Here is a 24,589-nt window from a genome sequence, read left to right on the forward strand (position 1 = left end):
GAACATTCACACAATCACATAATAGCTGAAGTAGGTCTGAATTCAGATTTCACACTTTTGGCAATTTGCAGTTCTCTTACGAGAGGTTCTCTCGTATTGCGTAAGCTAGCTTACGCTACGGGAAAGATTAATCTTTTCTGAGATACTGAAGCCAAAAAATTATCCTTAATTTTGTATCCATTGTCAACGCAGTGCAGCAACTGCATACCTTGAGCGGGCTAGCTAGCGAGCTCATAGGTTGCTCTGCGGCAACTGCTGCAGCCTATAGACGAACTTGAGTGAACTTGCGTCCAATGACAAGCCGCGCCGTCACTGTATCAGAGCCCGCCAAAATGGGCGTGGCTAGAGTGCATATAAGTGTAAGTTCGTAGGCTGGAACCCTGATTTTCATCTATTCAGCGAAGCTCTTCGCATCTCTGAACTGCAGAAGCCGCGTCGCCGTTCGAGGGGCATCTAGCAAGCTTGGACAGCGCTCGAAGAAGCCGGCCGTCTTCGCCACCTTCAGCCATCCTACGAGCTACGCCATCCGGCGACGTATCCTTTTTAGAGCAAGCTAGTTCCTCAGCGAACTTCACAAAAAGAGCAAGGAGCGTCTTTTTAAAGATGCCTTGCACCACCTGCGCCTCATGCTGCGCCCCTCTCAGCGCCGGAGACCGCCACCTCATATGCACTCTCTGCCTGGGACTGGAACATGCAGAGCTCGCCCTCGCTGACGGCGGATGCAACCTCTGCGAGGAGCTTCCGATGTCGACCCTGCGGGCTCGACTCGAAACACTCAAAACCGAAGCCGCCACGCTGCTTCGTTCGCCAGCGCAGAAAGAAGCACCGCTCCCAAAGGCTGCCGGAACTGGTGTTAGAAGCGACTATCTCGCCAGAGCCTCTCCCTCGAGCCTCGCTTTCACCCTCCCCGCCCCCCCGGGACGCGCAGTTGCCGTCGAGCGGCCGCACTATTGCCATCTCGGATGACGAGGCGGAGGATAAGGGCTGCTGTTCCATCATGGCTTCGGACAGCGAGGAGTGGTCAGGCTCCCAAGCCTCCTCCTCGGCCCAGGAATCCAGCAGTACCCGCACCGGAGTCGAGGACGAACTAACGCACCTCCTCACACAGGCCGTCGACCGCCTCGGGCTCGAGTGGTCACCGCCCTCTGAGCAGGCTCCCAACAGACTCGATGGCTGCTTTCTTCAGAGCCGTCGGCGCGCGGCGCCCGCGGCCCGGGCCGCTCCCTTCCTGCCGGAACTCCACGCCGAACTCTCTAAATCGTGGAACGCGCCTCTCTCGGCCAGGAACCGATCACGTCTCCACCTCTCTTGCTTCGGTGGACGGCGCCACCGAGAGGGGCTACTCTTCCATCCCCCTGGTCGAGGATTTGGTAGCAGCACACCTTTGCCCGCCCTCCGCGAGATGGCGGTCTAAGCCAGTGCTCCCGTCTAAGGCCTGCAGAACTACTTCCGCCTGTGTTGGCCGCGCCTATGCCGCCACCGGCCAAGCTGCATCTGCTCTGCATTCCATGGCCGTTTTACAGATCCTCCAAGCAGACCTTCTCCGAGAATGGAATGAGAAAGGCAGGCACCCAGAGGCTGTTTCAGATCTAAGGAGCGCGATGGATCTCGCCCTTCGCGCCACCAAAGCTGCAGCCCAAGCCCTAGGGAAGTGCATGGCCGCGCTGACTGTGACCGAGACACCTATGGCTAACGCTAGCCGATATGGGAGAAGCTGAGCACTCCACGTTCCTCAACACGCCGCTCTCTCCGTCCGGTCTCTTCGGTTCCGCGGTGAGTGGCATTGTTGACCGTTTCTCGGAAGTCCAGAAAGCCACCCAAGCCATGAATCTCTTCCTGCCTCGTCGCGCTAGCTCCTCTGCAGGCCGCCCATGTGACCAGCCTCCTGCACGAGCCTCTTCACAGTGCCCAGCTCAGCAAAGCCAGACTTCTCAGCGTCGACAGGGCGGCCGCCCTAGAACGCGCTCAGACAGCCGCCGCAGACCGCCGCCCCCCCCCCGCGGGCCTCAGCCTAAGATTGCGCTGAGCAGTCCCCTTCTCTCAGGCTGCTGCAGTGGTGGATTCAGCAGCCAACAAGCTGGTGATACTGCACTCAAATGCCGTTTTCACGGCGAACAAAATAAATTTTGTGAAAAGCAAACATGCCTTATGTGTAGAAAATGTGCCCACAATCCAGTGTTCACCCCTACAAACAAGCATTACACTTCCCGTGTCCCTATCAGAGCCCACTCACATAAAGCAGGCACAGCCAGCTCGAGTGTTAGAGTCAATAAACGCGCCCACGAATCCGTGCACGTGCCCCTTCTCTGCCCGCTCTGTCACATGGCCAGCAAACACCTCTCCGTAAGTAAGTCCCATGCCCGTGACTATGCTCGCGCATCACTTCACAGATGTGACTCTTTCCCCATTTACCTCAATCGGGAAGTCACTCACAGAACAGCCTGTCCCTGCTGTCTGCGAGCAGTCCAGCATAAGCACAGTAAGCCCGCTCACACATTCTGTTCAGCTCGCTGTGTGCGGCAATCAGGGCGACTTGGCCATTCACCCTCTAGCGTTACGCTTCAAAGCGTGGAAAGCTATCCCAGGGATATCCAAATGGGTGTTAAGCACAATAAAACAGGGCTATTTGCTACAATTCGATCGCCGCCCTCCCCGCTTCAGAGCGCGGCTCGAAACTACTGTGAACACGGAATCAGCCTGCATGCTTCGTTCAGAAATAGCAAACCTTCTGTGCAAAAGGGCCATAGAGAGAGTGCCACCTTCTCTGAGCGAGTCGGGGTTTTACAGCCGTTATTTTCTTGTCCCCAAGAAAGACGGCGGCCTCAGACCAATATTAGATCTCAGGGTTTTGAACAAGGTGCTCGCAAAAAGACCGTTCAAAATGCTTACAATCAGGAAACTCCTCGCGCATGTGCACCAGGGGGACTGGTTTATTTCTCTCGATCTGAAAGATGCCTATTTTCAGATTCAGATAAATCCCCATCACAGGCCATTCTTGAGATTCACCTTCGACGGCCAGGTTTATCAATACACTGTCCTTCCGTTCGGCCTGTCTTTAGCACCCCGTACTTTCACGAAGTGCATGGATGCGGCGCTCGCACCCCTGCGGAGTCAGGGCTTGCGAATTCTGAACTATTTGGACGATCGGCTGATTTTGGCACAGTCACATACGGAGCTTCTGTCTCACAGGACAGTTCTCCTCAGTCATCTGAACAGTTTGGGTCTTGCAGTCAATTGGACCAAGAGCTCACTACAGCCCAGTCAGGCAATTTCCTTCCTTGGAATAGAACTAGACTCCATGGCGATGACGGCTCGCTTATCTACACAGCGCGCGCGCCGTGTTCAGCGACTAGCCGTGTCCTTTCAGATGAACAGCCTCACGCCTCTGAAAAAAATTCTGAGAATGCTAGGTTACATGGCCTCAGCCGCAGCAGTACTTCAGCTGGGTTTACTGTGCATGCGCCCGCTTCAGCATTGGCTGAACACCCGCGCGTCTCGCCGGGCTTGGGCCACGGGCCGCCAGCCGATCAGATTGACTCAGACCTGTATCTCAGCTCTGCAGCCCTGGGCAGTGGCCGAATGGTATCAGTGGGGAGTGATGATGGGAGCTGTATCTCGTCAAAAGTCATCTCGACAGACTCGTCCAACACGGGTTGGGGCGCGGTCTGCGAGGGCTCTCCGGTTTTTGGCCTATGGTCAGTTCAGGAAAAGCTCCTTCACATAAATTGTCTGGAAATGATAGCGGTCGAGTACGCGCTCGTGCGCTTCCTCCCGGTCATTCAGGGTCACCACGTCCTGGTCCATTCGGACAACAGATCGGTGGTATCCTATCTAAACCGTCAGGGCGGTGTCAGATCCAGGAACCTCTTCCATCTGACAAAACGCATACTGAGTTGGTCCCAGTGCCACCTGCGCTCGCTGAGGGCGACGCACGTGCCAGGCCACCTGAACGACGGCCCAGACAGACTGTCCAGAGACAATATTTCCCCAGGGGAATGGTCCCTGCACGCTCAAACAGTCCAGAAGTTATGGAGCATATTCGGCAGAGCAGAGATAGACCTCTTTGCGTCAGAAGAGCACTCTCACTGCCCAGTATTTTTCTCGAAAAGCGAGGACGCGCTGGCCCAGGACTGGCCCAACCGCCCGCTTTACGCCTTCCCTCCCATCTCGCTATTGCCACAGGTAATGCAGAGGATCAGGGAAACGCGTCACTCTGTGCTCCTCATAGCCCCACGCTGGGAGAATCAGATATGGTTCCTGGAGCTTACGCAGCTGTCACTGACAGCCCCGTGGCCCATTCCAGTGAGAGCAGATCTCCTCTCTCAAGCTCGCGGCACGATCTGGCATCCCCACCCAGAGCGCTGGGCGCTGCACGCGTGGGTGATCAACAACTACCCGTCGCTTTGCCAGAAGGGGTAATAAACACTATCATACACGCTAGAGCCCCTTCCACGAGAAGACTCTATGCGTCCAAATGGTCTGTGTTTTCAAAATGGTGCACTGACAGAGACCTGGACCCACGGACATGTGGGGTGTCGTCGCTGCTCGTGTTTTTACAAGAGCTCCTGGATAAGGGCAGATCCCCATCCACGCTCAAAGTGTACGTGGCGGCCATCGCGGCGTTCGCTGAACCCCTGCACGGCCAGTCACTGGGAAAAAACGAGCTGGTCATCCGCTTCCTCAGGGGAGCTAGAAGGATGAACCCCCGCGCCCCCATCGGTTCCTATCTGGGATCTTTCCGTAGTTCTCGAAGCTATGAAAGCCCCCCCTTTCGAACCACTTCAATCCGTGGATTTGAAATACCTTTCACTCAAAACCGTTTTTCTGACTGCCCTGTCATCAGTTAAACGTGTGGGAGACCTTCACGCGCTGTCTGTCAGCGCTGCGTGTCTTGAGTTTGGACCAAGTGACTCCAAGGTAATTTTAAAGCCTAGACACGGCTATGTCCCCAAGGTGATCGGTACTCCTTTCAGAGCACAAATCATTTCCCTATCGGCACTGCCAGCATCCGATAGCGAACGCGACGCCAATCTCCTTTGCCCAGTCAGAGCACTGAGATTGTATACTGCGCGCTCCGCCTCTTTCAGACGCTCTGAGCAGCTTTTCGTTTCGTTCGGAGGGCGCACCAAGGGTTTCGCCGCCTCGAAACAGACACTGTCTAGGTGGATAGTGGATGCTATTGCTGCCGCGTACGCGTCAAAAGACCTACCATGCCCGTTAGGCATGGTCCAGTCGGGATTTCCATTCACGACATATGTGTGGCAGCGGGCTGGGCTTCCCCCTCCACCTTTGTCAGATTTTACAATCTGGAAGTGCCCGCCCTGCAGGCAAAACTACTAGCGGTTTAATACGCTACAGCTCCCCTGGTGAGCTGCACTGATGGGACACATTCCACACAGACCGGCACTGCCGCTCTGTCTTTTCCTTCCCACTATGTGCTTATGTATTACACACACACACACTGGTCCACACTCTTGCCGGCCAAATATTATTTCCCCACTCACAAGGGCTCCCCCGGGTCCCCCCACCCCCGGGGCTCATGCAGTGGATGCTTGGCACGCACGGCGTTGACAATGGGTTCCCATAGCGTAAGATAGCTTACGCAATACGAGAGAACCTCTCGTAAGAGAACGAATCGGTTACCTTATGTAACCTCGGTTCTCTCTAGAAGAGGGAACGAGTATTGCGTAGCCGGCCATGCTCGCGCCACGAGCGATTTTCGCTTCATTCAATGAAAACCAGGATTCCAGCCTACGAACTTACGATTATATGCACTCTAGCCACGCCCATTTTGGCGGGCTTTGATACAGTGACGGCGCGGGCGCCTGTCATTGGACGCATGTTCACTCAAGTTCGTCTATAGGCTGCAGCAGTTGCCGCAGAGCAACCTATGAGCTCGCTAGCTAGCCCGCTCAAGGTATGCAGTTGCTGCACTGCGTTGACAATGGATACAAAATTAAGGATAATTTTTTGGCTTCAATATCTCAGAAAAGATGAATCTTTCCCGTAGCGTAAGCTAGCTTACGCAATACTCGTTCCCTCTTCTAGAGAGAACCGAGGTTATGTAAGGTAACCGATTCGTTTTGTGTTAGCATTATGCAAAACGCATTTATTATCAAGAACCGAAAACCACACACACACACATGATTAATCTGTTTTGCTTTTTTCATCTGAGAATGCAAACCAGACAACGGTTTTGGATTAGAAAATGCATAAATGTTGAATAGTTATGCATAATACAGTAAAATAGTCGACATATAAAGAAGTATTTTTCTACTTATGCACACATAAACATGTATCAATTCAACTCTAAGCTGACTCTTCACATTCCTTACAAACAATGGTTGCCTCGCTTTATTTCCCTTAGGCCCATACACTAAATAATGTGTAAAGCATATGTGGCTTACAAAGACTAGGTAGAATGAGTTTCAATAAAAGGTGACTGTTGAAGGAAAACAGCATGAGGCACAAAAAAACCCACTCACAGGGCATGAGGCCGACCACATTTCCATGACTGACAGAGATAGGGAATGAGTAGCCACACAAGTGTGAAATTCCATCAGAGGATTTCCTGAATTTAATTTTTCCGTCTAAAAGGCTTATGATGACAGCTCAGCAGACCATTATCTCAGCTCCAAAAAGCTGAAACGAGGATCACCCGCAGGCGCACATCCACAAACACACACACAAAAATAAATAGTTCACACAAAAATAAAAATTCTGTCATTATTGACTCCCTCATGTCATTCCAAACCAGTATGAGGGTTTTCTGAGGCCACACAATAGCTCTATGTGAAAAACAGACAAAATTTGAAGTTGTTATTCACTGATAATCATCCCCTGCAGTGTGATCTCGAGAACTGCTATGGCCAGATCACAGAGTCTGTGAGCTGAACTTGAGAACTGGATCATTGAATAAATCATTCTTTTGAGCTGTTCTTTTAAATGAACTGGTTGATCTCATTCGCAAATCAGAGTTCAACTCACTGACTCAAAGATCTGGTTTAACAGCTCACTGGAGGGGCAGATTATCAGTGAATATAGACCCAAATTTCAGTTTGTTCCTCTCAACAACAAAAAAGCTATCATACGTCTTCAAACGACTTGGAATATAGTGCACTTTTATGGCTTTTTTGTCCTTTTTGATGCTTGAACCCCCCTGGTAACTATTAACTATCTGCATAAATATTTGTCAGAATGTTTTGCATTGCACAGAAAAAATAACAGTATATGGTTTGGCATGATACAAGGGTGAGTAAATAATAACAGAATTTTCTTTTTGCTTTTGGTGAACTATTCCTATTTTTGATTACCTGCTATTTTAAACTCTGTGACTCACATTACGTGTTGTTTCCTCCGAGCGGGATCCATCAGCCGGAGTGTGTCTCTGATGACCCCCACTTTCACCTCCTCATCTACTGGACTCGGTACATATTCAAACACACCAGGTGACACCTGCAACATATGACATCAATAATAAACATTATCCTAACAGACTTGTGTTTATGTCCCCATTAGTCTGTAAACAAGAGGATAGTCATTATTAAACATGTCCCATAAGACAATAATGAAAAGACTTGAGCAATAATAGCTGCCTGGCTATACTGGCAGACTTCGTAACAATGTAATTATAACTCAAGCATTCAATGTCATAAAAGTCTCCAGGAAGAAACAAAAAATGTGTTGTATTATAAACATAGCCTTTATGATTTGGGTGCTGTATTTCAAGTTTTCCGAAGCTATAGGATAGGTTTGGGTGATGACATAATTAAAAAACAAAATAGCTATATGTGAGACTTAAGCCTTGACGGATGGAAAGATTATCAGTGAATAACTTTGGTATGTTCCTCACACAAAACTATCGTATGGAAAATAGCTTACAAGAAATATGGACCATTTTTAGGTCACTATTGAAATGTGGTCACTATTGTTGAATAGCAAGAGCAGTGTAAATATTCTTCGAAAATGAGTATGTTTAGGTTCCATGAAAAAATGAAACTCATAAGGAATTGGAACTGGAACACCATGAAGCTCCGGTAACATAAAGGTTAGTAAATGATGACATAATGTTAATTTTTGGGTGAATTATTCCCACTAACTTTGACTCTGTACACGATGGAACTCATAACAGTACTTCTTTATTTAAATCAAACCATATCCTGTGAAAGAACATGACCACTCGCCTCCTGCTCATGTTCAATCCTCATGCTGGGATTGGCATTGACCTCCAGTAGAACAGGCTTCAAGTTCTTCATCAGCAGGATGTCAAATCCCAAAATCTGAAATTTTGACATTTCATTGTTTTCAAACATGAATTTTTAAATAAATGCAGAGCTTAAGGGTTCCCTAAATATATATATAAAAAAAAGATGTCAGCAACAGATGGGCTGTGCCCATTTTCCTCATTTGAATCAATAAATCTATAAGGAGAGGATACAAATGTGTACAGTTGAAGTCATAAGTTTACATAAACCTTAGCCAAATACATTTAAACTCAGTTTTTCACAATTCTTGACTTTAATAGATCCCTGTCTTAAGTCAGTTAAGATCACTACTGCTTTTTTAAGAATGTGAAATGTCAGAATAATAGTAGAGAGAAATATTTATTTAAACTTATTTCATCATATTCCCAGTGGGTCTGAAGTTTTCATACACTTTGTTAGTATTTGGCAGCATTGCCTTTAAATTGTTTAACTTGAGTCAAACATTTTGGGTAGCCTTCCACAAGCTTCTCACAATAAGTTGCTGGAATTTTGGCCCATTCTGCCAGACAGAACTGGTGTAACTGAGTCAGGTTTGTAGGCCTCCTTGCTCACATACCCTTTTTCAGTTCTGCACACAAATTTACTATCAGATTGAGGTCAGGGATTTGCAATGGCCACTCCAATACCTTGACTTTGTTGTCCTTAAGCCATTTTGCACACAACTTTGGAGGTATGCTTGGGGTCATTGTCTATCTGGAAGACCCATTTGCGACTGAGCTTTAACTTCCTGGCTGATGTCTTGAGATGTTGCTTCAATATATTCACATAACTTTCCTTCGTCATGATGCCATCTATTTTGTGAAGTGCACCAGTCTCTCCTGCAGCAAAACACCCCCACAACAAGATGCTGCCACCCCCATATTTCACGGTTGGGATGGTGTTCTTCGGCTTTCAAGCCTCACCCGTTTTCCTCCAAACATAATGATGGTCATTATGGCTAAATGGTTACATTTTTGTTTCATTAGACCGGAGGACATTTCTCCAAGTAGTAAGATCTTTGTCCCCATGGGCAATTGAAAACTTTAGTCTGGCATTTCCATGGTGCTTTTGGAGCAGTGGCTTCTTCCTTGCTGAGCAGCTTTTCAGGTTATGTCCATATAGGACACGTTTTACCAAACTACATTCATCTCTAGGAGAGGTATGATGGCTGCGTGGCCCATGGTGTTTATACTTGCATACTATTGTTTGTACAGATGAACGTGGTACCTTCAGGTATTTGGAAATCGCTCCCAAGGATGAACCAGACTCGTGGAGGTCCACAACTTTTCTGAGGTCTTGGCTGATTTCTTTTGATAATCCCATAATGTCAAGCTAAGAGGCACTGGTTTAAAGGTAAGCTCTAAAACAGGTACACCTCCAATCAACTCCAATTAGCCTCTCAGAAGCTATAGCCATCGCTGCTGACAGAGCTTAACTTGTATTGACTAACTGTCAGTTTAAATAACCATAGAAATTTAGCTCACCTAAATGCAAAACATGCAACACACAAATGTAAGAATTCTATGCAATCATACCTGAAAACACGAAGGTCCTGGTTTGCCTGGGGGTATATCTGCTTGGTAGTAAACCTTCAGTTCAGGCACAAGTGCAATAACTGTTTTGATAACTAAAGCGATAACGTCTGACCAAACTTTCTTGATGTCCAATCCTTTAGACGCCAGACGATAGAGAACGCTAGAGAAAGTGCGTTTACTACCTGTGCTGCAACTGTCAGAGTGCACAAAGTTCCCGCTGTGCACATTAAGGGAATAGTTAGTAAGGTGCATGAAAACATGACTGAGGTTCTTCTGGCAAGGTTCCTGGTAAGGTTCAGTGCAAAACCTGGACAGACCCTCTTTAGCGATGTAGACCTCTAGAGGCTCCAATGAGCGCACCAGAACGTAGAGGCGGATATCAAACTTCAATTTATCAATGAGCAAGGGTTTTTGGATATATTCTTGAACAACAGCTTGTTTGATCTGAGAACCTGAGATAACCCGGAGGTCAGCAGGGTCTCGGATGAGGTAGATGCCATCGCCCTGGGAACCACTGTCTGGTTTGACAATGAAAGTAGGTTTGAGGGTGGAATCATTATCTTTCAGGAGACGAATCTTGAAAAAGGAGACAAAAGCAAAAGGAGCACTATGACAATACCATACTTTTTGGCTAATATGTTTGCAAAGGAAATAAATGAGGCTGTTTGTTGTATTTATCACCATTATACCCATTAAGGAACTAGGCCTCTGAAAATAATTAAAACAGAAAGTCTTTCTTTGGCAGAGTTTCCAGATCATTTGAAGTGCTCCGGATAATAAAACAAAATGTATTTCATAATAAAAAAAACCGATATTAAACAATGCTGATTAAATTCTTCCTCTAAACAAGTATTTAAAAAAAACACAGTTTTAAAAAAGGGAGTGTGTCTGACTGTCCACTGATAGCATTATGGTTGGTAAACAAAGCCTCATATTTCCAGCTAATACTATTCTTTTTTTTTAACATGCATCAGCAAACCCAAGAAGATATTGTTCTTTTTTTTTCTACTGAATTATGTAGAAACTACAGCAGATCTCTGCTGCCCTCTGTAGGTTTTATAATAAAATATTTTCTCAAGCACAAGCCAAGTAAAAGTATTTTCTAACTTAAACTGGTGTACAGTATATATGGAAAATAAAGTCAATTTATGATAAGATCTACCAAAAACAAACTAACTGTACCAAATATTTATTCACAAATTGAACTTGTTCAACAGTGTAAGATAAAATCCACTATGAGCAGCCTTTCTGAACAAATACAGCACAAGACTAGCTGTAACATGTCAAAGGGGCCTGTAAATCCTGTAACTTCAAGATCCAGTAACAAACTTGTCATTCATAATTACTTGATGCTGGCCACTAAACTGCTTAGCCTGGTTTTACTGTGATTCTGTCCTAGCCAATTACTACCACAGCAATCTCCTTGCTGATACACCACAAAGATAAACTGTGCTGAGGAAGACAAGAGCAGAAAAGAGATGCCAAGCAGAAGATATGGCTTCTGTAAATGTTCTTGTTAGTGACTTGACAAATAGACTTCAAGTGTGCAGCAATGTCGGGCTTATCTAATGTCTTCATAAAATCACTGTGAAAGAGAAAGTGGCTAAAGACAATAATGTGCCAGTACAGTCAAATGCTTAGATATGTTGTAATATAGGAGAGCATGAGGCCTCTTTAAAGAGAGACATTTATAGGAATAGTCCATATATACCATGGCATTGAATGATTACCATATTCATATTCCTTGTTATATAGTGCAAGGTACTTCTAAGAATACCAAAAGGTATTACACCATGGTACCATGTCCAAAAAAAAAAAACAATGTTAATAGCATAGCAATTTTTTGTTAATGGAGATAAAGTCAGAAATGTCAATCTTACCCATAACACATATCTTAAACTGCATTTAAGTGTAGCATTTTTCCTGTAAATATGATGTGTAATTTGTTCAATATTAAGAAACAACTATAAGTAACCCATTCAGAGGTACTTTTTCCCCCAAAGGTCTAAGCACTGTGTCTCTGTGGCACTATCAAATCATTGCTCTGTTTGTTTGAGCATTCCAACCAGCCTGATAGCAAAATTGCTTTTTGTTCCAAATCCGGATGTATCAATCAATGGTGTGATTTTAATGTGGAAGTGTTTAACCAATATCAGACAGAATGTGTGTTTGAGAAATCTATTTGAAAACAGTCAATATTTTTACAGTTCCTTTTGGTAACAGCTAACAATAAAGAAATTTCAAACTTCAGATTAAAGTCTGATATTTCTTATATTCTGAGACAATTGTATATTCTGCTTCAAGCTATATTTGATGATAAACAATAAACAAAGTCCTTTTATTTTGATGAGTGCCCTCCATCATTTGTACCTGTGTGGAGAAGAGCTGGTATTCCTCAGGCAGTATCCAGGAGCGTGGGTAGAAGTTATACTCCTCTGGGAACAGCTCCTGCATTGTACGCACGGCACGACTCAGATTGATCTTCCGCAGCATCTCTATCATTCCTGCTGACCAACAGGACAGTTGATGAGAAAACAGAATGAAGTCAAAGAAAAATGGCACAAGGACCAGGGAATGGCTTTAGTTCACCCTCTGTATAATTTTGTGACAGTGCAGGGGCGTTATTCGATCAAAAATGATTACATTTTAAAGACCTACTCCCAGCAGTTTCATTAAATCACTCTCAATGCTGGGCCTATTAGATATCAGTAGCTCTATAGCGCGCGCACACACACAGCTTGGACAGGCTTTCTGTGTGAAAGCAACTTTCGATGCAGCTATGAAAACAGTCATGAGTCAGCACTTCAGACTCCTTTATGAATCAACTACAGAAAAGTAGAACATGCCATGGAACAATACGGTCCATATAAATGATTGATAACCTTTTTCTAAAAGTCAAAAAGTCAAACTAACAATTACATAAATTCAAAAACTAGTTTAAAATTTGTTTCAAAAGAAAAATGTTAAAAACTTTTTCAAGTGTTTGATTCTTGTTGGAAAATTCCAGCTTGCTTCAGTATGTTAGATGACCAAATCTATTTTTCTAAATTTATTGTTGAGTGAACTTCAGTGGAGTAGGGATGTCGTTCCAAAAACATATGTCTTTCATTCTTATGTATTTCCTTCTTATAAGGCAGAATGTTTAGGGACTGACAGCCTCAGACACCATTCACTTTTATTGTATGGAAAAATTTGCAATGAAAGTGAATGGTGACTGAGACTAACATTCTTCCTAACAAATCCTGTTGTGTTCCACAAAATACAGGTTTGGACCAAATAAGGGTAAGTGATTGGTGGCAGAATTTTCATTTTTGAGGGAACTATCCCTTTAACTTGTGGTTACTATGGCAAGTGTGTTACTTCTAGTGAAGTTTACCTGGAAACTTGTTGACTTGCCCAGAAACGATGTTCTCATTGTCATGAAAAGACACACCATGCCAGTAGATATCACAGGCTGTCCGCCTACCCATCGGAAACTGCAGGATCAAAAAGAAAAAGGATAGAGGGAAAACTATCAATCACAACACAATACAAATGATTAAAAAAAAGCACCTCCACATCTTTCCTAGACATATTTTGTTAAACAATTTCTACTTATTCCTTGGACATGAATTTTATGCACATTTTGGCTGAGGGCTACACTCTCAATGACTTTGAAAAACAATTCGATCACATTCTACACTCACAGAGAACTTTATTAGGAACACTATGGTCCTAATAAAGCACCCAACGTGTTCTTTTGCTGTTGTATCTCATCTGCCTCAAGGTTTGACATGTTGTGCATTCTGAGATGCTATTCTGCTCTCTACAATTGTACAGAGTGGTAATCTGAATTATTGTAGCCTTTCTGTCAGTTCAAACCAGTCTGGCCATTCTCTGTTGACCTCTCACATCAAGGTTTTTCTGTCTGTAGAACTGCCGCTCACTGGATGTTTTCTTGTTGAATCTAAGACTGCTGTTGCAGTTACAGAAATACTCAAATCAGCCCATCTTGCACCAACAATCATGCCACAGTCAAAATCACTGAGATCAAAAAAAATTCTCCATTCTGATGGTTGATGTGAACATTAATTGAAGCTCCTGACCCATATCTGAATTATTTTATCTACTGCACTGCTGCCACGCATTTAGCTGATTAGATAATAACATGAATAAGTCAGTGTACAGGTGTTCTTAATTAAGTGCTTATTGAGTATACTGCATATACTTCTGTAATAGCAATAGTATTGATTACAAAGGCAGGGTTAAGATATGTCCCATAATTAAAGTTAAGAAGATAATGTACATGTGTTTGTGTTTAGACCAAGGTTTTTAAATTGCACTTAAATTAAAGAAATAATATAAATTGCACTTATACAATGATAAATAAGAGTCTAAAGCTTCTGACTTTAAACTAAATCCTGAACATAAGAGTCCCTCAGATAAAAAACATTTTGCTTTATACCACAATAAAAAGCAGAGGGGAGTCAAAATGTTGACTACCTTTTTATAAATGGCTGTCACACATTTGGAGTGGAGGGCATTACAGTAAACTCTGAACATAGTAAGACTCTGGGTTTACTTCCAGGTCTGTTTACAGTATATTGATGATTCTGTGGCAATGCATGTCCACACATCATAGGTTAGCGCTATCCTTGTTGCTTTCTTTAGCGACTCAATCACATCGATTTTGGTCTCGCTGTATAGTGTGGGGATCGCTGTGCCAGTGAAGTATTTACGAGATGGGAGGTTGCATCTCCGCTCCAGCGCAACATACCCCGAAAGCCCTGGTTTTCAACAACAGTGTAAGGACGCAAATCCTTGGCAATAAATATTGCAATTGAATTTGTAATTCTCTTAAGGTGCGTACACACTGCCAGCGACATCGCGCGTGACAGCGACTCCATACCATTAATTTTCAATGAGAGCACAGCGACTTCCGGCGACACGAGCTGTCGCGACCGTTGGCGACTAGATGTGTGCGTGTCCAGCGATGCAACAAAGTTGAGACATGTTCAACTTTATTCAAATGAAGAGCGACTAACGGAAGCGACAGCTAATAGGAGAGAAGATGGGAGAGCTCACGTTATCCTTCTCTCTCTCTCTCTCTCTCTCTCTCTCTCTCTGAGCTCCTGCAGTAACGGAAAGATGGATGAAAGGCTAATTCTTGCTGTTAGAAATTTTCCAGTGCTCTATGATATGTCTCTTCCCACATACAAGGACATTTTTAAGAAAAAATACTGCTTGGAAAGGTGTATCTGAGATCGCGGGGATTTTGTGGACCCAGACAGACCGGCATTTGCATTTTCGCCGCAGATAAACAGCCGCTATGGCAAACAGCACGCCTTGTTTCTCATTCATCTTTGATATAAAGCATTTTATGTACTGATACCATTTATATTTAGTCTTTTCCCTCCAAAATGTTTGTTTTTAGCGGCAAGAAAAGAGATTCGCTGTCAACAGAAATGGAATGACATCCGTGAATGTCATTTATAAACGTTACTAGGCAACCAGTAGTGGGAACGCCCACTAGCGACTTCACCGCCAGCCACTGGCGACCTGCAGCGACTTGTGTGTACGCACCTTTAGCCTTTTCGGCGCTGGGTGGAAGCTTTGACATCGCTTGCTTGATTGTCGTCTGGTTCGCAGCTACAACCGGCGGTTTATTTTCTTCCTCCGGGTGGAAACGTACTGTATATGATTTTTCATGTTTCCAAAATATTTTAGTTTAGTTTGACACAACTTGCATACAGTGTTGCTCTTGTCTCCCTTCGTCTTCATAGAATCCAAAGTGCTTCCATTTTCTTGCTTTTAATACCGAGGGTGCCGGTCGAATTTCCTGCTGAGCCATCGGTGTCTCGTGTTAAGCGCATGCCAAAAGACTTTCCAGCACTGTAGTTGCACACTTACGAGGTCCGTCTTTTGCATTCCGTCAAAATTACGTTAGCAAGAAACATTCATAAAATCGATGCTTGACGTTTGTGAATCGATTCAGAATCGTGCAAGTCCGCATCATCATGCATCCAAGAATCGATTTTCACACCACCCCTAATTTAATGGATCATGCAGCCCCTTCAAATTCAGCAAACTCAATCAGAAGAGAATGAATCTCAAATTAAAACATCCAACACATTGTATCTGAATATATTTAACTGTTCATCTCAACTGTTAACTCTCAGCACCATAACTATCAAACAGTCATGGCATTTGAAATATTCATGAATTAAACAGTTTACTTATGTTTTTGAAGTGTTTTATCTGCCCCATCCTACAATAGCAGTTTCTTGGCAAAGCTTGAATTGTATTTTGACTATTCACAAGCAATCCATACTGACATGAGCCAAAATAAATGAACACATCATAGTCCAAAGAATGCTGGTGCACATCGGCAAAGACGTCCATCGTCAAAGATGTCCTATGTTTACCTACAACAATTAAAAATAGTACAGATGGGCAGCAGCGAATGAAAGAATTGCTTCTCCCTTTTAGCGTTCTAACTTTCCATGTCTTTTAAAAGTGGTGAGAAATATGGCAGCGGTCAAATAGTCTGTGTAGTTCATGTTTACATACAAAATTATTAAGAATAGTCCAGATGGGTCCCCATTGGTGTTATGTTTGGAAGAGTTAGCCACACAAGGCCTGTTCTCTTGACCTGCATGCTAGTGGGCATGCCAAGGGTGTGATGACGCATATTGTGGGATGTGTACAAATGTGCAATGTGTTGTGACATCATTAAAGGAATAGTTCACCCAAAAATGAAAAATTGCTGATATTTTACTCACCCTCTGGCCATCCAAGATCGGAGTTTCTTTCTTCATCAAAACCGAATTTAAGATTTTTAGGATTTCATTTCAGGCCTCCTCCTCCTTTAAACAATGCAAGTGAATGTCCTCCATTTTATGACGGACCAAATTGCACATTTAGGGTGCATCAAAATAATCCACACAATACTTATATACTTTTTTAACTACAAATGTTCACTCCCGTACATCTCTGTGATGCACGATCATGAGAGGGATGACATAAGCTCGTTGGTAAGGTCACGTGTGGAGGAAGCGTGTCATTGTTTACAAGAGAAACTTGTACAGACCACAAAACAAGCACTGTTCACGAACCAAAACAATTTCAAAACAATATAAAATGAAAATAATTTCCAAATTTTGTAATTAAATATATTAATATGTTGGCACAATTATATTTGTCTACAAAACTAATTTCAATCATTTAAGCATATGCCTTCAAATCAAAAGGTTTTTAAGATCATGAGAAACATTTCAGGCAAGTGACCCCAAACTTTTGAACGGTAGTTTACATCTTGGATGGCCTGAGGGTGAGTAAATTATCAGCAAATTTTCATTTTTGGGTGAACTATTCCTTTAACACACAGATTTTAATTCAAGACGTTTAAGCAGGGTGCAACTATAAATGCTCTTTTAGACTGGGGAGGAAGTTTTGAGTTCTGAAATGTACAGTACATTTTTATAGTACAGTTACCTCTTATATGTCTAAATATCAAGGAAAATGTGATTCTCAATTTCATGACCCCTTTAAAAATCTAAAGGTTACTGTTCTGATTTGTTTCCATCTAGTGAAGATCATTTTCCCTACATCAGTTAAACTGAAATATGCATATGTGTTTTCGTGTCAACCTGGTGTGGTTGTGACCCAGTGTGACAATAGCCACTGTCTTTAGGTACAATACTTCGATGTGAATTAATGGATTTATCCCCACACTTTATATGTGTGTATGTGTATGTAAGCCATTTGCAATAAAACCTAAAATGTTAATTGGTGTAGGATTATCCACAAACAAAGCCATCAAATGAACACAACATCACATTCCACAGATCAGAGAACCCCCACAGAGTCATAAGAGAGTCATAAAAACAAATCTACGGCACCTAAATTGCTGAAGGAGACCGTCTCTTCCATGCCTGCTTAATTTCAAACTAGGGTTTGTAATGACCAAGCTGACCAATAAAGAAGATCCTTCTTTGTTCCACAAACTTAACACTCAGCATGACCAACGGAACTTCCACACAGAGCTAAAGGTTTTCTTTGAAAGGCTTCCTTGTGAGATCCTCATCCCAGTCCTTGTGATTTAACCCTATAAATTATACACCATACCTAGCCTTGCTAGATCATTCTGAAAATGACTATGACCTGTGATCATTTGTATAACTGACAAATTAATGATTATAGCCAATGTACCTTTTAAAATATTTGTAGTGATTTGTAATCACTTATAACTGACAAATTGATGATCATAATCTTTAATCTTGTGTGATTCATCTCATTCTACTAAGAATGGTAACTATTCAACTGGATATTATACTCTGACAATCAGGTTTCTCATAACGTGTAATGTATTATCTATGTTGTAAAACTAATGAATTAACCAGTTTGATTTGTAACCAGGGATTTTCATGTATAATATTAATGAAATAATGTAATGTTTAGTATGTAAATGCTTGCATGTTTACGTAGAGAATGTTGATGACAACGAATGTCATGTCTCAGGTACTGTTGTCAAGATATAAATGTTCAGGATTAAAAAAGCACTATTTTTGATCAGGAGTTTGTAAGAATCCTCCATTAAGGATCATAAATCAACTTTGGGAAATGGACAGACCAGTCAACCAGGTGACTCGAAAAAGCCACTTTTGATTGTCTCAGGACACCTTTGGGGTGCAGCCAATTTCAGTTCAAAACTTCCTACCCAAGGAAGAACTTCCTCCTCTGCTGAACTTCTCGCTTGCAACACTCTCTTGGAACCGAGGCATGGTCTACTTTCTTCGGCTATCTTGCTGCTTCCAGATCCTCCGTGCCATGTAGAGGAAAACTCGGGACAAACAAAGACCTGAGAAAGCCTCTCACTCTCTGCTCTACGGTTCACAAACCCAACAGGAGTCATGAGCCCGCCATGCAGATGGCCTTGCTTCATCCAGACAATAACTATCTGCGATCATAACCGACTCCAAAACATCAACGGAACGAACAAAGATCCAAGGAAAACGCAACGACACGCAAGTACATCTCCAGGCTTTTGTTCAAAGTGTTGGTGTATTAATTGAATACTTTGGGTAATCCGATTGCTAATCGATTTAGACTCAAAGAAGAATACATGGTTCTTATAGCATTGTCAACGCACTCCATAAAGTTAATTTTCACTGTATTGATCATTCTGTCACTTTACTCACCAGCCTGTTTCATGATTTATGTGTTAGTTTCTGTTTAGAATAGCAATAAAGTTTTTCTGTATTCAAACTGTGGTATATTTTGGTAAATAATCTCATCCCTGTTTTGAAAAGATTTTGCTTCAAAGCTTTACCTAAATATGTGTAATATTATTTTCAATAAGCCATGAGATTAATGTTACTCTAATAAGTGAATTAATCATAATTCCCTCATTAAAGCTAATTCCTTACAATAGAAATTGTGAGCGGATTCAACGAGACGTTGTATTATGATTTTAATGGTGGAGAATTTTATTCATTAATTAAATAATTAAAACTAGTTATTTGACATTTATCAATTTTATGAAGGTTATCGAACACGAGTAATTCCATATAAGGACAGTTTAATTTAATTCCTAGCTCACACATACTGTTCCTACATATAATGGTGGGAGAATTGCAGAATTTTAAGTCGTAACAATTTCTACCAAATTTCCTAGATTGGATTAATCCCAAATTAAACCAATTTCACACACACATCACACTTCTACACAAAGATGTGTTTGGTGTGTTAATGTTGACTGATCTTAACTGATTGAACGGGAATAGCGGCCTCAAAGTATGTGGAGCTCCAGATCACACCTACCAATGATGTGGACCAATCGAAGTAAGGTGTTTAGCAGCCGGTAAGAAGTTTTCCTTAAAGTTCACCCAGATGACAAATCACCAAAACAAACTCAAAAACACCTTTTTAACTAGATTTTGTTCTAAATGTCATCACACCCATTGGCTCTTTGATTTTGTAGGAAGTATGCAGAGGCCTTAAGAAGCTTTCAGGGTGCATTACTCTACATAGATCCAAGCCTGTAAACAGTTTACATCTGCATACACAGATACAACCAACTTGTTTACGATACGAAAAACACTATCATTTAATATGGGCATCAGAGCACGGGTATGGCTGCTGTGTGATGTGTCTCCCTTACAAATTACAGTAACTAGTTTTGCAAAGGCACTTCCCCGCTGAGCTTCCATCTCAGTTGCACTGGTGAACTCCATTGAAAAACCATATAAACAACTGATTGGCAGCTTGACAGTTAATTCTGGCCTTTGAGACAACCAAATCTACAGCAGAGAGTATATATCAACTGCTGACCGATTCTTTACTTTACGAGATGATAGAATAATGGTCTCTAAATTACATTCTGTTCTAAATAAAAATAGAAAAACTACAGATTTTTTAATTACACCTGGGCATGAGGGTAGCTGACATAAAAAAATAAAACCTTTTTGACGTTGACATATACTGTGGTGCGACATGCTATAAAATATTTTAAACTGCATTTTGATCATTTTTTAATAATTATGATTCATGCAGCGTTTATGAGCTCTTATTCATTGAGAGACTACATTGAATTTGTACTTTTTAAAATTCAGTCCTCACACCAACAGACCACTTAAAATGAACTAGTGGATACAAAAACGTGATTTACTTGGAAAAATGTCAAATCAATTTTGACCAGTTACAGAACCGAAATTATACACTTCCCAATATAAATTCATATAAATTAAATCTTGATGTTGACAAATTATGTGTTAACTTAAGTTGGTATTTGGTGAAAACATAATGTGAAAATACACTAACATAGAGCAAAAGTCTGAAAGTTTTGAAACTTTTTCAAAACACATTTGGGACACCTGCCCTTGAAACCAGGGCTGGACTGGTAATCTGACATACCGGGCATTTTCCCGATGGGCTGACGCACTTTGGGGCTGATCAGGGGGCGGAATGGCCATCGGGAGAACCGTGTGGGCGGGTGGATCAGCCACAATAAGCAAAAATGAGCGATATGTTGAAAAGTGACACGCCCCCTCCCGCTCAACAGTTGGGCCAGTTGCCACGTAAAATCCCAGGCCCATTTCTCTTCCCAGTCCAGCCCTGCTTAAAACTGACTATGGTGTACCAGACAGGATAAAAGGTGAAGTGGATATGCTTAAACCTGAAACCAACCTTTACTAAGGCAGCTTTGTATTATATAGGCTCATAATATTTCAGTGGAGATGAGTAGAAGGGGTGAAGACATTCATTTAACAGGCTTGTGAATGCCAGGTTGCATGCAGACAGTAGTTTTTGCATGGTATAGTTTGACAGATTATCAATGTGTTTATAAGCGTTTCTTTTTTAATGCCACCTGACTTCACACAGACAGTCAAGTGTAACCATATACCAGTGTTGGTCAAATTGTGTTGAAGGACAAGGTTAAAGACTGGCAATGTCTGTTGAAATATTAAGCCTACAGGGCATGAGTATGTGTTTGTTTTCATTGCCTGGGGCTGAAAAAAAAAGAAAGAAATAGGAGTAGATATCTTCATTGTATATTTTGCATCCATTTTATATCATGATGTGTATTAGGAATCTATGTTCTCAATTTGAAGATCATTGATTAGGAAGGAGGCATCCAATTAAGAGCAAAGTCATATTCCAGTTGATTTATATCACTACAAGTTTTCCCACAAGACCAAGTAAGAGATTTCTCAGAACTTAGTTCCATAGTCAATATTCAGAAGAGTTTAGCAAGACCAGCCAAAATGGTTTTCCTCAAAGTATTTAAGGAACTTAGCTAACTGAATCTTTCAGTGGACAAATAAGTTTTAAAACAAGGACAAATGAAAGTTCCATGGAAAATGTGCTTCCAGCAGAGAGTCTGAATTAGGGTCTTAAGGGGTGATGAGATCAGGGATCATCAACTTCTATGCAGGAACAGGAGGATTTGGATTCTAGTCCTAGAATTTTTCTTTTTTAACAAATACATTTAAAATGGACCAATCGTTAATTAAGCATTCAGATTATTTTTGTGTACTGGCTCAGATTCAAAAAAACTGACATTAATACGGCTTGAGAGCAAGTTTTTCCTCTAAACAAGAACAAAATGAAATTTAGAGCAGAAAATGTACTTTATATTAGGTGGATTTATCTTCTATGTACTTTAGCATTTGATACATTGTACTTATTATATACCTCCTGTTGCATTGTTCTTACATTTAAAGTACCTGCATTTAATTACATCTGTAGTTACATTGATAATCTTACCATTAATCCTAAACCTAACCCTACCCCAATCTTAACCCTTATCTCCAACAGTTACCCCTAACCCTACTCCTAGACCTACACCACCTCAAACTCAGTAGCACCAATTATGAATATTGTGAGAATTTTGCAGAACAAAATGTAGTTAGACAACAAGTATATTATATTGTATGCAATGTAAAGCTACACTATGTAACTTGTTTCTTTGTTAAAAAAAATAACAAAATTTTTGTTTATAAAATAAACAAAAATCTATCTTCCAAACCATGTCATTACCCATATACACTTTGATAAACCTACACTGGCAGCCAAAATGTTGGGACAATGTACATACTTTGCTCTTATGGAAAGAAATTGGTACTTTTATTCACCAAAGTGGCATTCAACTGATCACAATGTATAGTCAGGACATTAATAATGTGAAAAATTACTATTACAATTTGAAAAAGTTTTTACAGACCTTCTTAAACGGCTTCAAAGAATTCTCATCAAAAAATCCTCCATGTGCAGCAAGGACACCTTGGCATTCTAGCTGTTAGTTTGTCCAGATACTCAGGTGACATCTCACTCCACACTTCCTGTAGCACTTGCCATTGTCTTGTCGGGCACTTCTCACGCACCTTACAGTCTAGCTGATTCCACAAAAGCTCAATGGGGTTAAGATCCATAACACTCTTTTCCAATAATCTGTTGTCCCATGTCTGTGTTTCTTTGCCAACTCTAACATTTCTTTTTTTTCTGTTTCAAAAGTGGCTTTCTCTTTGCAATTCTTCCCATAAGGCCAGCACCCCTGAGTCTTCTCTCTACTGTTGTACATGAAACTGGTGTTGAGCAGGTAGAATTCAATGAAGCTGTCAGCTGAGGACATGTGTGGTGTCTATTTCTTAACTAGTTGTACTTATTAGTACTGTTGTACTTATCCTCTGGTTTAGTTGTACATCTGGCCTTCCACATCTCTTTCTGTCCTTGTTAGAGCCAGTTGTCCTTTGTCTTTGAAAACTATAGTGTACACCTTTGTAAGAAAGCTTAATTTTTTTGGCAATTTCAAGCACTGTATAGCCTTCATTCCTCAAAACAATGATTAACTGACGAGTTTCTAGAGAAAGCGGTTTTTGACCTAATATTGACATGCCAGTCTATTGCATAAAGTGGCAACTCAAAAACAAACACAAAGACAATGTTAAGCTTAATTTAACAAAGCAAAAAGCTTTAAACTGTGTTTGATATAATGGCAAGTGATTTTCTAGTACCAAATTAGCAACTTAGCATGATTACTCAAGGATAAGGTGTTGGGGTGATGGCTGCTGGAAATTGGGCCTCAAAAAATTATCAAATAGTGATGGTGCTGTTTTTTGTTTTTTTATACCAGTAATGTCCTTACTTTGTGATCAGTTGAATGCCACTTTGGTGAATTAAAGTACCAATTTCCTTCCAAAAATCTGTACATTATTCTAAACTTTTGGCCGCCCGTGTATAATAATGATTTATATTTTAGAACTGTTGGGATGGATCTCAAGGAAAATTTTATAAATACATAATTCGCCCATGTGTGTTGACGTCATATCCTTACACAGAGAAAATAAGCTCCGGCAACTGTAGCGTGTGTGTGTGGAAGTAGCGTGAACCTGATCGTTTGTTGTCACATCAAACGACAAAAAATTTACCATGGATCATTCAAAATGGCAAACCTCCATGGAATCATTGGTTGTAAAAAAAAATAGAGAGAACCCAAACAGAGCAGAGTCTAAAAGCAAAAACGTAAAGTGACAGAGTCCGTAGTAAAACCCAAATCAACATCAGCGTGGCAACAACTCAGAGACCTGAAAGGATATAAAGCGACCCAGTGATGGGTTTTTTCTTTCTCAACAGGTAAGATATTTTATTGATATGGTTTATGTATAGTTGTGTAATCACACACACAATATTATTTTTCTTTATAATAATTTATATAAATAATTCCTTTAGTCCTAGGCTTGCCTAGGACATGTGAGTCTTGAATTGAATTTACAACATTTGACCTTATCAGACTAGCAATCATTGTGTCTAATGTTAACGAACGTTGACTACCTGTTGTAATGTAATTCATTTCAAAACATCAATGTTTCCAATAAGGCAAAACAACAGCATAAGATATGGCACTTATCTGCTCAGAATACATGTTTTCAGATATCCATCTTTTCCTTTCTTTCGTTATTTATTTGTCCATTCGCTCTGATAAGATGTCCTGTATCCAGTGTACACTAGTGCCTCGAACCATAGAACCATGTTCTTCCAAGAACCATGTTCTTCCGCAAGACACAGTTTGATTTTTTAAATGCTAGAGGGCCAAAAGTTGCATAGTGTAGCTTTAATGTTAGTCCAAAGTAGTTAAAGATACCTAATATAAAGTGGGACAAATAATTTATATATTTACTATAGAAATTTCCATAACTTTGGGAACCCTGTGGTGCCTATTTGAGCAGTTCACTTTAACAAAAAAAACTGATGTTGTCTCTTGGACAGTAATTGTACAAAGAACGGAAACACCCATGGTACACACATAGTTGTGGTGTGTTATTCTGCGTCATA

General features: G+C 41.7%; 1 protein-coding gene across 2 annotated transcripts in view; it reads right to left on the reverse strand.

Moving 5' to 3' along the window:
* Positions 1-24,589, reverse strand: part of ttll11 (tubulin tyrosine ligase-like family, member 11) — a 43,865-nt gene that overhangs the window by 17,216 nt on the left and 2,060 nt on the right. For both annotated transcript variants that reach the window (XM_052107163.1, XM_052107154.1), the window contains exons 2-6: positions 13,155-13,254; positions 12,149-12,282; positions 9,779-10,354; positions 8,184-8,279; positions 7,340-7,455 (exon numbers count right to left, since the gene is read on the reverse strand). In XM_052107163.1, the coding sequence (XP_051963123.1) occupies positions 7,340-7,455; positions 8,184-8,279; positions 9,779-10,354; positions 12,149-12,282; positions 13,155-13,248 (1,016 nt within the window). In that variant the 5' untranslated portion in view covers positions 13,249-13,254. The remainder of the gene's footprint in view (positions 1-7,339; positions 7,456-8,183; positions 8,280-9,778; positions 10,355-12,148; positions 12,283-13,154; positions 13,255-24,589) is intronic.

The sequence above is a fragment of the Xyrauchen texanus genome, chromosome 3, assembly GCF_025860055.1.
Source record: "Xyrauchen texanus isolate HMW12.3.18 chromosome 3, RBS_HiC_50CHRs, whole genome shotgun sequence".
NCBI lineage: Eukaryota > Metazoa > Chordata > Actinopteri > Cypriniformes > Catostomidae > Xyrauchen > Xyrauchen texanus.